This window comes from Carettochelys insculpta, chromosome 1, assembly GCF_033958435.1.
Source record: "Carettochelys insculpta isolate YL-2023 chromosome 1, ASM3395843v1, whole genome shotgun sequence".
Taxonomy (NCBI): Eukaryota; Metazoa; Chordata; order Testudines; family Carettochelyidae; genus Carettochelys; species Carettochelys insculpta.
Genome location: NC_134137.1, coordinates 271,141,213 through 271,157,195, shown reverse-complemented (window position 1 = coordinate 271,157,195; position 15,983 = coordinate 271,141,213). Strand labels below are relative to the sequence as shown.

At 45.4% G+C, this 15,983-nt stretch overlaps 1 protein-coding gene across 5 annotated transcripts in view; it reads left to right on the top strand.

Annotated features, from left to right (window-relative positions):
• HIPK2 (homeodomain interacting protein kinase 2) overlaps positions 1 to 15,983 on the top strand; it is a 215,705-nt gene that overhangs the window by 181,752 nt on the left and 17,970 nt on the right. For all 5 annotated transcript variants that reach the window (XM_075007466.1, XM_075007475.1, XM_075007485.1 and 2 more), the window contains one exon: positions 3,715 to 3,996. In XM_075007466.1, coding sequence (XP_074863567.1) covers positions 3,715 to 3,996 — 282 coding nt within the window. The remainder of the gene's footprint in view (positions 1 to 3,714; positions 3,997 to 15,983) is intronic.

Genomic DNA, 15,983 nt, shown 5'->3' with positions numbered 1-15,983 from the left:
TATATACTATAGGAGGATTCTGCTCTGCTTTCCATGAGAGAGGTGAAGTCGCTAAACCCATGCAACTGTGCCTATTTAAATCCATTACATTGATGTCTTGGCAGAATTTAGTGGATATTGAACCACTTAAAAGCCCCGTTGTGCCCACTTCAGTGAATATACATGGAACAGAGTAGGTTTAAATATAGACTGCATCATGAGGTGAGGTGACATACAATTTTAATGCACTATGTTTGGGATGGCTGCATTATGGAGAGCAGCAGAACCACAAGCCAGTTGTACAAGTCTCTGCAAATTAATGCCAGTCCAAACTCTTTCTGTTTACGAAATCTATTTCTTACTTGCTTTTTGTTTTTTTATTTCTGGAGATGAGCACGTGAAACTGCATTGAAAGGTAGACAAGGATGGTACAAAGCTATATGAAGAACTTTTTGACATTACCGAGAGCAGAATAAAGATTATCCCAATCTTGACCTCAGTGACACTCTTAAATGGGCCACATTTCCTTGACATTGTAATCCCCTAAATGGGCCACATTTTCAGAAGCAATGAGCCTAACACATGAACCTGCATATTGTACATTCAGGAGTAAATGGGTGATTGCATATATGCAGAGATAGATCCACTCGCCCAGCTGTGATGCAGTCAACACAAAGTGAGGGGCAAAAAGAACTCATAGCTAGCTGTACTCTTCCCTGACATGGGTCAGTCCCGAGTAGGCTTCTGGATGCCATAGCTTATGCTCATCTCTAGTAGCCCCAAGGGTCCATTCTGGTAGGTGGAGAATCATGGGAGCATAAGGGCATCTCCTGCACCAAAGTCTGATGGGGAGCAGTATGGCACAGAAGCCATGGTGGAAGTTCTGTGCCACCCCAGGATTCGCCAGCACAGGGGCATCGCCAGAGCTGGAACCCTCAGCTTTATAGCTGTTCTTTCCTGCCGGAGTGGGGCAGAGCATGCAATTGCATAAATAAAAGGTATGTGCAATCACCCTCTCACTCCTGTGGTAATCCCTGTGGCTGGGACACATTGGCTGGGGGGTATGTGAGCAGGACGCTTTGCTGCTGCTTGTGCTATACCTAGTCTGTGGACAGAAAGCTGAGGTCTTCAGGGCTGTTAAACCAGCACCTTTAATGAGCACTGACTTTTTCTAAGAAAAGAAAGAGAAAAAGACAGAGAGAAATCCAGAAATGGCCAGCTCTTAGAGACTTGAGCTACATGACAATAAATCAACACAAAGACACCCACAACAGGATTTCTCAGAGCCTGGGTCAACTGACTTGAGCTCATGGTACTTGGCTAAAAATAGCAGAGTAAACATCCCCATTTAGGCATGGCTGGATTCACTCTTCTAGAGGCTGGGGCTACGATATTTTGTGGGGCCCCTAAGCGCTGGTGTGGGAGGGGGCTGCGGGTTGAGGCAGAAGAGTAGGGGCAGCACCAGAGGGGGTGAGGGCTACAATTGGGAATGCAGGCTCTGGGGTGGGACTGGGGAATGAGGCATTTGGAGCGTAGGGGGTTTCAAGGGGCATGGGATTTGGAGTTGGAAGGAGACTCAGGGCAGGAGATTGGGATGGGAGTGTGGGGAGTGGGAGGGGGCTCAGGGAGTTGGGATGTGGATGCTTACCTGGGGCAGCTCCCATTTCATGCTGGGGGAACCGGTAGTGAAGCCTGGTTCACACTTGCTTGCAGGCACCGCCCATTGCAGCTCCCATTGGCTGGGAATCACAGCCAATGGGAATTAAGGGGGTGGGGCCTGCAGGCAAGGTCAGCACCAGGACAGAACTTCCCGGCCCATTGCTCATTGCAGTGATGCAGCTCCAGGGGCCGTGAGGAGAAACTGCAGCACATGGAGATGCCTTTTCTCTCCCTCTGCCAGAGCCAGTCTGGACACAGCAAACAGGGGCCTTAGTAGCTAAAGCCCCTAACGCCTCTTTCTTAATCTGGCCCTGTTTTTGGGCGGGAGGCTGGGCTCTGAAAACCTGTGGTAGGGGAAGGCCTTAGAACCCACATCTACACTGCTGTTCGTAGCCCCACTGCACAAGCCTTGCAAGCCCAAACCATCTGACCAGAACTCTGAGACTCACTGCTGCAGCGTTTATTTGGCTACATAGCTGGACCAACAGAAGGAAAAATAGCAGCTTGCGGTTCTTGGGTGACCGGAATGGGACCAGACGAGCTGTACTGAATTCACAGTCAGTTCCACTGCCTTTAAGATGCTAGTGTTCAAATCCTTCCTGTTAATCTGCTCTCTAACGTGTAATGTTTAATTTACTTTGGGTGGATTCCAGCCATCTTAGACCATTCATGACACAGAACAGAGCCAGTTAAGAGCCGACAAGCCCATAAAATGGGGACTAGATCACAGTACATCTGGACATATGAAGTGTCTCACCTATCGCTGGGTAATCTGCCACCAGGGCACAAGGCGTCTGCATCAGAAGAGCCAGACGCTTTTAGAGCAGCTGCTTTCCACAGCCCTCTCTTGTGCATTATTTGTGATGCTTTTGTATCCAAACCAGGGATATGCTCTTTCTGAGAGGAGGGTACTCGATGGTTCTCATTGGTATTCAAAAAGCACTGCAAATGCTACTGTGCAGTCATTTGTTATGCAAAGGACCCTGTGTAAGTCAGTGCAGTGTGACATGTCCATAATTCCTTCCCTTTGATACATGCCACCTATTCCTTTTGTTAGTTTTTGGGCCAAACCATAAACACAGTCAAAACTTGCCTGTAAAATGGCACCAGAACTTTGCTTTCCCTTTGACTCTGAAAATGTTCTGCGAGGGGGGAGGCAAAAATAAAGGTGTTAGAGAAGAATGATGTTGGGATTAGTGAATACGCACTCCGTTCATGAGCTTCTTGTTGCTTTCAACCTCTGACAGGCAGACACGGTGTTTAGAGTCCTGATGCAAATGAACCCCTAGTTTTCTTACTTATTTTTAGTGCTGGGGACTGAATTAGGAAGATAGGAGGGAGTTGAGAATTTTTTCCATCGAGAGGAAAAGCCTATTTACTTCTTCTACCCTGCACTCACTGCTCTTGTCACCTCACATCAGAGCCAAAATGGGATTGAGTATCTCCCACTCTCAAACTTCTCAGTTTGCTCCTGATGCTCTTGAGATAAGGAAGCCTGGGCAAAATTTTTCTGTCAATCTGTCAATACGTTTTTTGTTTTTTGGACAGAAAATTGGACTTTCAAAAATTGGATTCTTCTTGTGAAAAATATCTACTTTGCACGGAAAACTTCTATTTTGAGGATTGAAAAACTGAAATATTCTGAATGAAAAAACAGAATATTTTTATCAGGCCGTGAGGCAGTAGTGCCTTATGGGAGTTGTAGTTGATGTGCCTCATGCTCCCATTCTCTTCAATGGCCCGGGTTCCTTGGCTGGACTACATCTCCCAGGATGTATCACTATCCAGCATTTCCCATGAGGCGCAGCATTTCCAAACTGAACTGTTTTGGATTTGAGGCAGATTTCTTTTTTTCAAAACAGAAAAAAAATCTTTATTTTCCACCTGAAAGAAACCCAAATGGTTTCCAGCCCCCTTGAGTGATGTGAGGCACTCTTTTCTTCCCTCTCTTGAAGAGACGTTGTACGCCAGTTCTGTAGTGTTCCCAGAGGTTGAAGCCAGGAAGCAAAAGCCAGTAATGTCAGGGGGACTGAGCAATACAAGCTTTAACCAACCAATTGTTTTTGTCATTTTCAGAAACGTGTCCACATATGAGGTCTCCTCCTCTCAGGCCATTGGCTCCCCTCAGCGATCAAAGCGTGTGAAGGAGAACACCCCCCCTCGCTGTGCCATGGTGCACAACAGCCCTGCCTGTAGCGCTTCTGTCACATGCGGGTGGGGAGATGGAGCTCCCAGCACCACACGGGAGCGGCAGCGGCAAACAATAATCATTCCGGATACCCCAAGCCCCGCGGTCAGTGTCATCACTATCAGCAGTGACACAGATGAAGAAGAAGAACAGAAACATGCACCCACCAGGTGAGCAGTGATTTCATACCCCATCTGAGGAGAGGGGCGTGCAAGAAGCTCTGTAGAGTTTTAAGAGAGAGGGTCAGAGCTCAAAGTCTACTGAGACAGTCTAGTCAATTGATGCACAGTCTGTGCTGTGAGGACCAACAGTGGCATGGAAACCAATTCCTGACAATCACAGTAAAGAAACTTTCTGACCAGAACGCTAGCATGGGCCAGTTGTGAGAGGGTGGGCATGGGAGAGCGAGGTTCGGTGCCTTGCTCTGCCATAGACTGCCTGTGTTGCTTGATCCCTTTGTGCCTCAGTTACTCCGTCTGTGAAATGAAGATAATACGTTGGGCAGGTCTGCACTACCTGCTGGATCAATGGTCAGCGATCAATCCAGCAGGGGTTGATTTATTGTACCTATTATAGACACAGTAAATCTCCTGCCAAGTGCTCTCCCATCAACTCCATTACTGCACCAAAACGAGATGCATAGTCGATGGGAGAGCGTTTGCCATTTACTCACCGCAGTGAAGACACCAGGGTAAGTAGACCTAAGTACATTGACTTCAGCTATGTTATTCACGTAACTGAAGCTGCGTAAGTTAGATGGATGGCCCTTGGTAGTGTAGAGTAGGCCCTCCTCACCTCATGGGGGCGTTGGGGAGAGAACTATATTAAAGATTGTGACGCGCTCAGCAATATTCCCTTTGATTTTTTCTATCTGTGTGTGGAATATATTTTATGTGCACCAAGGTATGTGTGAATGTACACCACCAGTAGAAACACACACACTGCCAGCTGTGGGCGCTCTGCTAATCAGATGGGAAGCTTTTATCTCTCTCCAGGGTGGCTGCCCAAGCGCTCAGCTTACTGGGAACACTGGTGCTCAGATATTAAAGTAATGATGGGGATTTGTGGCCTTCCAGTGCTGGGCGGGAGGGGGATGAGCAGGAACAAGGCACGTATCAGAGAACTAGAGCCCTGCACTTCCTACTCCTCCCCCACTCTCCCAGCACAGACTTCACAGATTTCTTACAAAAATGCCAACAAGTGCAGGGAGGGAGGGGAGGAGAGGAGCAGGGAGTGCAGGGCTCCAGTGCCCCAGAGCACGAGCATCGCATGGGGTTGGGGAGCAGAGAGTAGGTCCATGAGCCTCAGGCGGAAATTCCAGTGGGCCTCAGGCTGCTGCAGCCCACTGAGATGAAGGAGGGTCACTCATGTGGCCCACTCGCTATTCTTTGTTACCCATTGCTGGTTTCCAACCTTCCATAGAGAAATGAGGCAGCACAGAGCTTTATTTTCAGAGGTTCTGAGCATTCTCAATGGGCGTGGCAGAAGCTCATGACCTCTCAAAATCAGGCCTGTCATGTACCAGATGACCAGAGGATGAGTATATAACAAACCAGTGCAGGATATTTCCTTTTTTTGTAAATAATTATTGTAACGTTTCTTTGGTAAGTTGCTGTTGCAGACGTGTATTTCTAGAAAGGATTTGGAAGCGAGGGTGGAAGCCAGGTGCACTCAGAGAAAGGTGTTCCGACTATTAGGAATATCATGGGAGATGATATAAAGATGAGAAGGGGAGAGGAATACGAAGGGAAGCTGAAGGTCTTGGACAGGGAAATAAAAGAGATCCGTGGCAAAGAGGCATTGCTTTCTGCAGGGCCTAGAAGTTTAGAACAAGATGCCAGTGAAGGGATGCTACCAGGACAGCAATCCACAGAATGAAAAATCTGTGAGAACCTCTCACCTTCTCCAGTCCTGCATCAGCTAGAAAAACATTACCATTTTCTGGGATTTTTGGAATGGCCGACAGGATGATGATCTGATCGGAAGAAACAAGTTGGAAACAAGAGGATGAGAGGGAAAGGCAGCTGCAGTCGTCAAAGAGAGAGATGACCTGGGCATGGACAAGGGGCAGAAAGGAAAAGATGGATTTTAGAGCTGCTGCTAAATGTGTTTATGTGTTTTTTATTTGACAACAGCCAATATTATGGGGACAAGGAAAAAGAAAAGTAGAAAACTAACATTTGGAGGCATGGAGACTGGGAGGAAGGTGGGATAGTCAAGGATGGAAAATGGAGAGAGCTCAGGAGAAGGGACAGGTTTTGAGTTTTCATCATGTTACATTTTGAATTGGAAGCATGGTATCCATGGTGATGTGTGAGGGAGACAGAAGAGAGGATGGATGAGAAAAGCAGAGGTCAGGGAAGAGAGGTAGTGTTAGGAGCTGCCAGCATAGAAGTGTGTATGAAGCTTTCAAGAGATAGCTTGTGAAGTGAAAATCGGATTGGACTGAGAACAGAGTGCAGCCTGACAGGCAGTGGCCGAGAGCAGGCAGAGAAGGAGCTCCGACTAGGGATAGGTGAATAATAAGTTTTTGGTTGGTCATTAAAGCAAAGGGGAAAATTATTTTTAAAGAATGCTTTGGATTGGACTGCAACTTTTTTGTTTTTTCTCTATGAAATGAAACATTGGAAAAACTGCATTTCAGATCAGTGTTCCCTGTAGGCTGTGCACTCAGGCCGCCACCCAGGAGAGACTCAGGTGCTGTCTAGCTGATGAGCAGGGCACCCAGGCCCGGTGTGTTTGTTTCTACTGATGGCACACATCCCATAATGCCTCTGTACACATAAAATTTATTCTGCACATGGATGGGAAAAATTAGGGGGAAAATTGTCCCAAACTAAACATTGTGTTCAACCCAAAACTTTTTAAGGGTTCTTTTTGTTTCATTTTGGTTTTAGGATTTAAAACTTTTTCATTCTCTTACAATTATTTTAATGGAAATTCTGAAGCAAAATGTCTTTCTGAAATGAAAAATCGAAACTCTTCATTTTGGAAATGCTGAAACAATGTATGTGGAATTTTCTGATTCACATAAAAAGCCATCAGCTCTACTCAGAGAAGAATGATTGGTGAGACCAGGAAGTCACAGAAGCAGAGGGAAAGGAGAATCCAAAGTTAGGGAGTTATATTTCCACTGCTTCCTCTGGACTTTGGGTTAAGCCCTAAACATACTACATGATTTTCCTTGAGTGTGAAACTAGAACAGTGGTTCGCAAACTGTGGGTGGGGACCACAAAGTGGTCACAACCTTTTTCTAATGGAACAAAAAAGCAGAAGAAGTGGGTCTGTCCCATGAAAGCTCATCACCTAATAAATTATTTTGTTAGTCTTTGAAGTGCTACTTGACTGCTTTCTTGTTTTGATAGAATACAAACTAACACAGCTACATCTCTGTCACTTTTTAATGGGTTTGCCAGGGCTGGCGCTAGACTTGATAGAGCTCAGGACTGAAGCACAAACACTACTGCCAAGGGACGACACTGAGGCCAAAGGTCTTCAGTGCCAGACAGCTGGCCTCAGTACCTGCTCCTGGAACCATGTAGTAATTTTTATTGTTGGACAGGTCGCAAGGCAATGAAGTTTGAGAATCACTGGACTAGAATTATCTTCCTCCAAAAACTGCAGATAGCCATGCTTGTGCAAAGCTCTTATGCCCCAGTTATACAAGACAGGAAGTATTGATATGGACAAAATCATCCCACCTGCATATATTGAGCCTGATTATCAGATATGTTAAAGCCACTTAATAATGCTCTGGCAGAATAAAGGAGCCTTAAAATGAGAATTTGCACCTTCTTTATTAAGGCACATCTGCATTGCCAGGGCAGTACAAATTGGCTTTCTAATAAAGGAAGGTCAAACCCTTTATTTGTGAGAATCAGGAGAATCCCACATGCTATGGGAAGAATTTCTTTCCTCTCTATTGGAAAACAGAGATGTGTGCAAGTGAAAGTTTTGGGAGGTCACCAAGATGCTGTCAGCAGGTAGTCCTTGGCTTTGTTTAATTCTTTTCTGCTGTGTATTTTACATTTTAAAATCAATGGACATTTTAAAAAATTGCTAGAGCCTGCCCCCTTCTCATAAGCAGTGGTGAGCTATAAAGTTTCCACAGGGAGTCCTATGGGTCTTTGGAAGCATGTGGTTTCCAGAGTCGTGCTGTATTACAAAAGAGTGCCACCTACTGGAGACTGGTATTAACAGCCTTGCCATGAGTTACGAAAGGGGAGAAGAGTAAAGCTTGTAGAATGACTTTCCCCTCAAGAGATCTCTAGACCATGTTCTCCGTTCATTGTCTTTTCCAAAGACACTCCCTTGAGTTCAGCATCCTTAGTCCAAAAAAGACAAGTCTCTTCTGTTCTGTAGAACAACACTCCTGTGAGTTATTCCTCTAGAGGGAGAAGTTTAGATGTCACTGGTTTTCGTGGAGGACTGAGGAAGTTTAAAACAAAATTTAGACTTCACAGATTTCTTACAAAAATGCCAAGTCTCTCAATTTGTAAGTTTCTCTACCAGAGTCCTCCAATACTATGGCACTGGGAACCAGACAGCCTGGTAGCATTCCTCGCTCACAGTTGCCTAAGCTATGCAGTCTCCGCCACGCCAGTAACTTCATTTTGTGGATTCTTTTTTTAGCTATACATCCTCAACTGATTAAACACTTTTGAAGTTAGCAGGGGAAAAATAAAACAGTGTAAATATAGAACAGAGGCACAAGTGCATCTTGGGATGAATAAATTATGGATATAAGCAAGTGAGAGATTGTGTGTGCTGCTCGTGAATGAATGACACACAGGACTGGGCCAGCAGTAATCGCAGCAGGAGGTATAATTTCACATGCTGCTAACTCTAGCGTAGCAGGAAAAAGTGATGGAAGGGGGGGAGGTGCCCTTTGTGACTTTATAACAACAACAACCCTTACCACAATTTTCTAAAAAGAAATTGCTGATGATTCCTTGGCTGAGCAGGGGACTGGTTAAAAGAGAAAGGAAGCAGCAGTTCTACTCCAAAGGGAGCATGAGAGCCTCTCGTCTCCCTTAGTCATCCATAGCCCCGTTGATGCCCTAAAGCAGGGTTCCTCACGGTGGGTTTTAGTTCACCAGTTGATTGTAGAAGCATTTGGGCCTGTTGTGGAGGGGAGGAGAGTTGGAGAGTAAATCCACCCTAAAATGGTGGCTCCTGTCCAGCAGGGCTGGGCCTGCCTTCCCACTTCAGGTGTTGTGACCTGGAACACAGGTTTGAAGTGCCCATCAGGCTTGGTCCAGTTGCCTCTCCATGGCCAAATCTTAGTGGTGCTGCAAACACAGGGGCCAGGTCCCAACTCCTGGAGAGGGAAGCCAGGCCCACACTCCACTGACAGGAGCCCACAGTGCAGAGCGAGGGGCAGGCTCACTCTCCAGCCCTGTTCTCCTAGGGCCTTCCCTTCACAGTGGGCTGAGCTTAGGGTTGTGGTGCATGGATGAAGGAGCTGCTGTGGCTGGTTGGTGCCCTGTCAGCAGCAGGAGGAGGACGAGGAGGCAATAACAGTAGAAGATAAGGAGCTGAAAAGTCTGGGCTGTGGTTTTGGGCCCTCCCTCATGAATTCTGGACTCGGTGCATCCCAAAAAATCCCAAAATGCAATTGGTGGGTTGCCTTACTAAAAAGTTTGGCCACCGCTGCCCTAAGGATCACCCCATCCCATTTCCAGTGAGCATCCCTGAAACTCAAGGAACCATAGGGTAGCTATCCACTGTCCTTTCATGCTAGGCAGGCTGAGGGTACCTGTGTCTTCTAGACCTGTGAGGCAGCGGCACACTTCACTATCAGAAAATTCACCCGACATTTAAAAGAAAAAAACTGTATTGACCATATCATTTATACAACTGATTGTGAGTAGTTTAATGAATGTTCTCATTCACTATTTCCCATATATTGGGCCAGATTCTTGCTCCTCACACTGGAAGGGGAAAAAGTGCTTCCTTAAGGTGGCAGCTGGGTTTTCTTCTTACACAGGAGGAGTCCCTGGGAGGGCTAAATTCAGCATAGCTGAGGATCTAGGCTGTTGTTTCTTTGTGTGTGTGTGTGTATGTGTATGCCTACAGTGCAGTAATGTTCAAAGACCATGGTCAGGTTTGGGGCCCCACTGTGTTGTTTCTAAACACAAAAGAAGCATAAAGCATAGTACATAAAGCAAAAAAGTACTGTCTAATTTCTATACATGTAAGCACTTGGGATGAAATTGTGTCCTAAAAGTCAAGAGCAAAACACTTATTGACTTTAATGGGGACATGATTTCATCCTTGGTATTTAATATATAATGGTATTATGAATGTTGTTGTATATAGCCATCATATTGGCTCATCACAGTCAGCAGAGAACAGAGTTAGACTTCCCAGCCTTTCTGTAAAACAGGCAACTAAATAAACCATCCAAGGCAGCTATTGGTTGGAACAATGGCAGACGCAGTGTCACCAGGCCTGCTGTAGCAAAATTGTTAGGTGCTGCTAAATGGTTTAGCATGTCTGACCCTTTCTGGTAAAGACTGTGATGAATACACATACAGCTCATTATGGTTCATTCTGTGTCTTGCAAGCGTGGAAATAGATAACAATGTGTTGTATCTGAGAGAGGAGTGAAGAGATGCAATGACAAAGATATGTCGGGTCCTGACACTGAAATAAGCAGAGTTAGGGGATTTCAGCCTTAGTCTCGGATTTCATTGATTTTTGTAGGTTTATGGCTGACCCTGAAATGTCTTTGCGTGCAATTTATTGGGGTTCATTCAGAGGTGGACACATTTCAGAAAGCTGCAAGTTATTGGGTCTTCAGAGCCAGAGAAGAGAGCTGTTGTGGGCTTAGCCTCTTCAGTGCACTGGGCCTTGTCCGAATGCACCGCAGTGTGGTTTCTGGAGAACTAAGGTAGCATGGTGTACATGCCCATGAACTGAAAGGCCTGCTTGTGCAATGGCTGCACAGCTGGAAGCATGAGTCGCTACAGTTTGAGCAAAGGAACCAGACTCTCAAGCAGAGAACTGTAACAGGCTGTGGCACATACTGGTCAATTCATTGCATTTGGATGTTTTCAGTTAGGTTGAGAAGTTCCTGCTCATGAAAAACTCGTGGTCCTGAAAGTCTTAGGGCTTGATCCTGAGTTGGTGGAACTCAGCATCTATGGAGCCATGTTGGTTTACACCAGCTTCATTGTGAGCCCTTGGTACAGTGGTCCCCAGCCGTGGGCCATGGCCCTGTTTGGGAAGCCTGGAGGAACATCTGGGGGTGAAGGGCGCAAAGCAGGGCCTGGGAGAACCTCCTTAGGATGTGGGAAGGGAGTGCTAGGCTTCCAGCCCTGCTGTGTGCCCCATCCAGCTCCACCCCTCACCCTTTGCTCAACTGTGTTAAGCCCCCAGAGCTGTTCTGTCTCCAGGCCTATGCTGGCCCTTCCTGGGAGGCGGGGAGGTAGTGTCATGCTTCCAGCCCTGTGTCGCCCTGCCCCCAGATCAGCTCTGTCCCCAAATGGGGTCCTGAGCTGCCTCCAGGGGCCACTCCACCCCAACCTCACTCTGCTGCCAGCCAAAGCTCCACCCCATTCCCTGGTCTGCCCTCATTCCCTCTCTGCTCCAAACACAGCACAGCTATTCCTCTGTCCCAGCTCCTCCCTCATCCCCAGCTCTGCCCGCCCCCACCAGCTTCAGCCCAAGCTGTGCAGTCGTGAGGGGTGGGCCACAGTCATGTACCATGCTGGTAAGTGGAGGTGTGACTAGAAGAGTTTGAACACCACTGCCCTAGGGCCAGATCACTTCAAACCACTCCTGTCTGTCTTCATAACTTCTAAAAGTACAGCAAGCACCTTCCCTTTCCTCCTTCGACTCCCTTCTGAAACTCCACTAGCCTTGCAGGGCTGATCTCATCTTGGAAGAGGGGTGCTGTTCCTTCTCTGGTAGCAGTCAATGGCATGTGTCTATGTACGGTTACACTGCAGCGCTCTGTCAACATAAGTCACTGTTGGAAGAAATTTCCCAACAAAACGTCTGTTGACAGAGTGCAGCCACACACTAAAACTGATTTAAAGAGCACTACGCTCTGTCGACAGAGCAGCTGGGCTGCTGAGCTGCTCTCTCAACAAAACAGGCACCCGGAAGCACATCAGACAGGGCTGCCTATTGTTCTGGATGCCCTGTCTGTCACGAGAAGGCCCCCCAGAGCATTCACACAGCCTTTTTGTTGGCAGAATCTGTTGACAGCAGCATTATGCTCATGGCTGAGAGGCAGAAAGCTGCTGGCAAAAGTGCTGAATTTGTCAGCAAACATTTTGTGTTCCACTAGTTTTGTCAACAAAACCAGAGGTTTGTCAGCAAAACTCACTAGTGTAACCATAGCCTGCATGTTTGAGAGCACAGAGGTGCTCAGTATCTCCATACTCTTTGGATGTGAACTGTTCTGGGTCTGAGACTGATCTCAAGCCATGCAGGGCAGGGTGCTTGTTTTTCTTTGCACTTGCTAAAAATAGTAGGCCTACTTGTAGGCTATGTCTATACTACCACCAGAATTTCAAAAGGAGCATGATAATGAACCTAATCAAAAATTGCTAATGAGGCATTGCCATGAATATGCAGCATGTCATTAGCATAATGGCGGCCGTGGCACTTCGAAAGTGCCGCTTTCGATTGCGCGTGGCTCGTTTACACGGGGTCCTTTTCGAAAGGAGCCCACATGCTTCGAAATCCCCTCATTCATATAACCAAATAGGAATAAGGGGATTTCGAAATGTGTGGGATCCTTTCGAAAAGGACCCCATGTAAACCAGCTGCACACAATCGAAAGCGGCAGTTTTGAAGTGCCATGGCTGTCATTATGCTAATGAGGTGCTGCATATTCATGGTGGTGTCTCATTAGCATATCGCAAAGTGTCTCATTAGCATCCCCCTTTCGAAAGCGGAGTGCTAGTGTAGACATAGCCAGAGTGTAGTAAGAGGAATAGGGATCTTGTAGGTGCTGGTCAAAGAGCAGCATGACTATGTGGTCTGGAGTCCTGGCTGCAGAATGGATATGTGGTTAATTTGTGAAGGTGCATTGCCACCCCTCTCAAGACTGCATGCATGGACTTTTATCACTGCAGCAGGGAGAGCTTCTGTCCAGGCAGCGGCCATGAATAAATGCAGGTCTAATAAGAAGGGTGCAGGCCATATCAGTATTTTTAATTATGCTTTTAAATAACTTTGAACTCCGACAGAAAGCTGCTGTTGTGCTATAGAAATACAGACAGGTGGCCAAATAGGTTATTGTGGTGCCATGTGACAGGACACAGAAACTTATAATTTTCAGTGAGCTATGCATTAACACTCCTCCTCAGATTCACATAGGTCTGCCAGACTAGTCCTATAACACAGCAGGCCATGGAGCGAATGCCTGTATCTTGACTCTCATGAGAAGTCACAAGAGAGAATAACTTCTTGTAAGTTGGAAGGCTTTAGGAAGTGGAATCTCTTCTGTGGCTTTGGTTTCAGGGTGGGATTATCAAAAGCCACCCTGAATTAAATGCCTGAGAGTAATCCCACTCAAAACAAATTTATTTCCAGTGCAAGCTGGGCACCTACCTGCCTTAGGCACTTTTGAAAATCACACTCTGAATCTCTTTGTCTCCAGTTCAGAATGGGACTTAAGCAGGTACCTAGTTGTAAACGTATGAATAGTCCCATTTGGCTTCTCTCTGGAGGGATGTGGGCTGTGATTTGAATTATAGTTATTACCTTTTAAAGAGAATATCAACTTGGATTTTCAGTGGATTTACTCGTTTTCTTAAAGTTAGGAACCTTGCTGAATGGTTAGGCCATGATCCTGCAAGCATTTACATATGTGCTTAACATTACTGCCTGGAGTTATCCCATTGACTTCACTGACAGTACTCGTAGTGGTAAAGTTAAGTATATACGTAAATGGTTTCAGGATTGGAGCTCTAGTCTGACTCAGTTCCACATCTGGAAAACAAAAATAATAATCCTGCTCCTTCTTGACAGGCCTGGGGTTATAGTTCATTTTATATGCTTGATTTCTAGTTTTGATTGTAACCACTGCACTCTGAGGAGGAAAACTTCCTGATGAAAGCACTGTTCTTTTCCTATTCCAGTTTACTTTCTGTAGCAAAAGAAAATAACTAAGCATTTTTAACATTATTATTCTTTGTAAGAGGAACATGCTAGAGGCCCCAACCCTGTTTCTAGGGGGCAATGTGCAAACATCTAACAACAAGCTGGCCCTGCCTTCAAGATCTCTCAATCATAATGGCATAAAATATGAAAAATTCTAGCCTAAAAAACACCCATATTTCATATTTAGGAAAAACTGCTTATCCACTCCCACAGCTGAACCACTTGCATACCAAGTATCAGCCAGAGACAAATGTTTACAGTTAAGCTACTAAGTCCCATATGTAAGGAAGGGCCATAAAAGAAACAAACCTTATCAGTTGTCAGAGCACCATTCACTAATTTGATTTTTTGTTATAAAAGGTAATAAGTTTCAGTGTTAGAGAACATGTGTCTCTCCTTCACTGACAGCAGAGGGTAGTTGCAGAGGGCAAATATTATGGATACTCATAAATGAAATTATGGCATTTCTATTAGGCAGATGGAATATTGATAACATAGTTGTTTTTATTAGTTTAATGTTGTTTCTTGCGGCACCATTTCGAAATTGTTATATCTTCCTTCAGTTAAAGTCAGTTGTCATTCTTGGACACACCGTTATTCTTTACATTTCAAACGTAGCAAGCACCCTGTCTGTCTCTTGATGGACGAGTAGATTAAATTGAAGAATACAGCAATCTGTTCCTGCAAACCCTTTAAAAAAGTCCTTTTTCATGGACTCAGTTCTGTGCTCTGTTCCAAACTCCCTTTGTGATCACTTAATCTCGCTGAGCCACAGTTCCCCATCTGTATGATGAAGTCACTGTTCCTCCCACCTTTCACTTGTGTCTTGTCTGTTTAAATTTTAAGTGCTTCTGGGCAGGGGCTGTATATCACTATGTGTTTTGTACAGTTTCTAAACCAATGAGACCCTGATGTAGGCCTGGGCTTCTTACGTGCTCCTGTAATAATCATTAACCTATTGAAATACAGTATCCTGAGTAAGGATTACTTGCCTGTGAAAGATTTGCAGAATCAGGTCCTGGAGAAGCTCATTTTCAAAGCTTCGCATTAGTGGACATTCCAGGGGAAGAACAAAGAGAAAGAAAAGCTTTTAAGACACAAGAAGCTAAAAGAAAGCTGGGTAGTTGCCTCCTAGGAAGGCTGCGGGAAAGGCACTTAATGAGGGAAATGTGGTGACACCAGTAACGCTGCTGAAGAGATATAATTTACTTTTCTTTACCCTGTAAAAAAAATTGCACAAATAAATAAAAATTGCCTGTAATGCAAGCTGGTCTAGAGGTCTGCAGCATTTGCCTACATTAACTTGGATGCGTAGTAATACTGAGACGAGAAGGCAAAATGTCCGTCAGTGGCTGAATCCACAATAATCAGATCCTCTTTTTCGGAGTGAAGAAGTTGAACTGAGCCTCAGTGGGGAAGGGAAGAAAGAAAAACAAAAAAGAGTGGCGCTCAAAAGGTTAAGAGATGGGCCGTTACTTCTGTGTGGTGTTTTTGTTCCTGTTGGGGCTGTTTCCACTACTGAGTCTAATTACTTAGCTCTTTATGCACTATCCATTTCTTTTCATCATTTTAAAAACTTCAGTTGCCATAACAACATAATGCAATCAGTGAAACATAGCAGCTATTTTCTGTAGTCAAGGTCTGTGCGCTGTCAAGGATATGAGCCATTTAGGCAAATCTTCCCCCCTCTCTCCCATCCCCCTCCTCTCGCTCTCTTTCTTGTCTCTAAACAAGCTCATAATGGGCAAGATAAACCATCACGAATAATTAGACACAGTTGTGGAGTGAATCCCAACAGCGCGGGTGCAGTCTAGCCTAATGAACTTCTAGCAATAACCCAGGATATGTTGATGTTGATGTTCCTTTTTAATCACTTCTTTGATGCCATAGATAGATTAAGTGCAGCAGGACCTCAGTAATTCACATTCATGTCAGGAGACCTGTTGCGAATTACTGAATGTTGTGAATTAACAAGTAAGAGAACAAACCCCAAGGATTCTGCATGGCAAAACAGACGTTGTCCTTTCATTTTGAG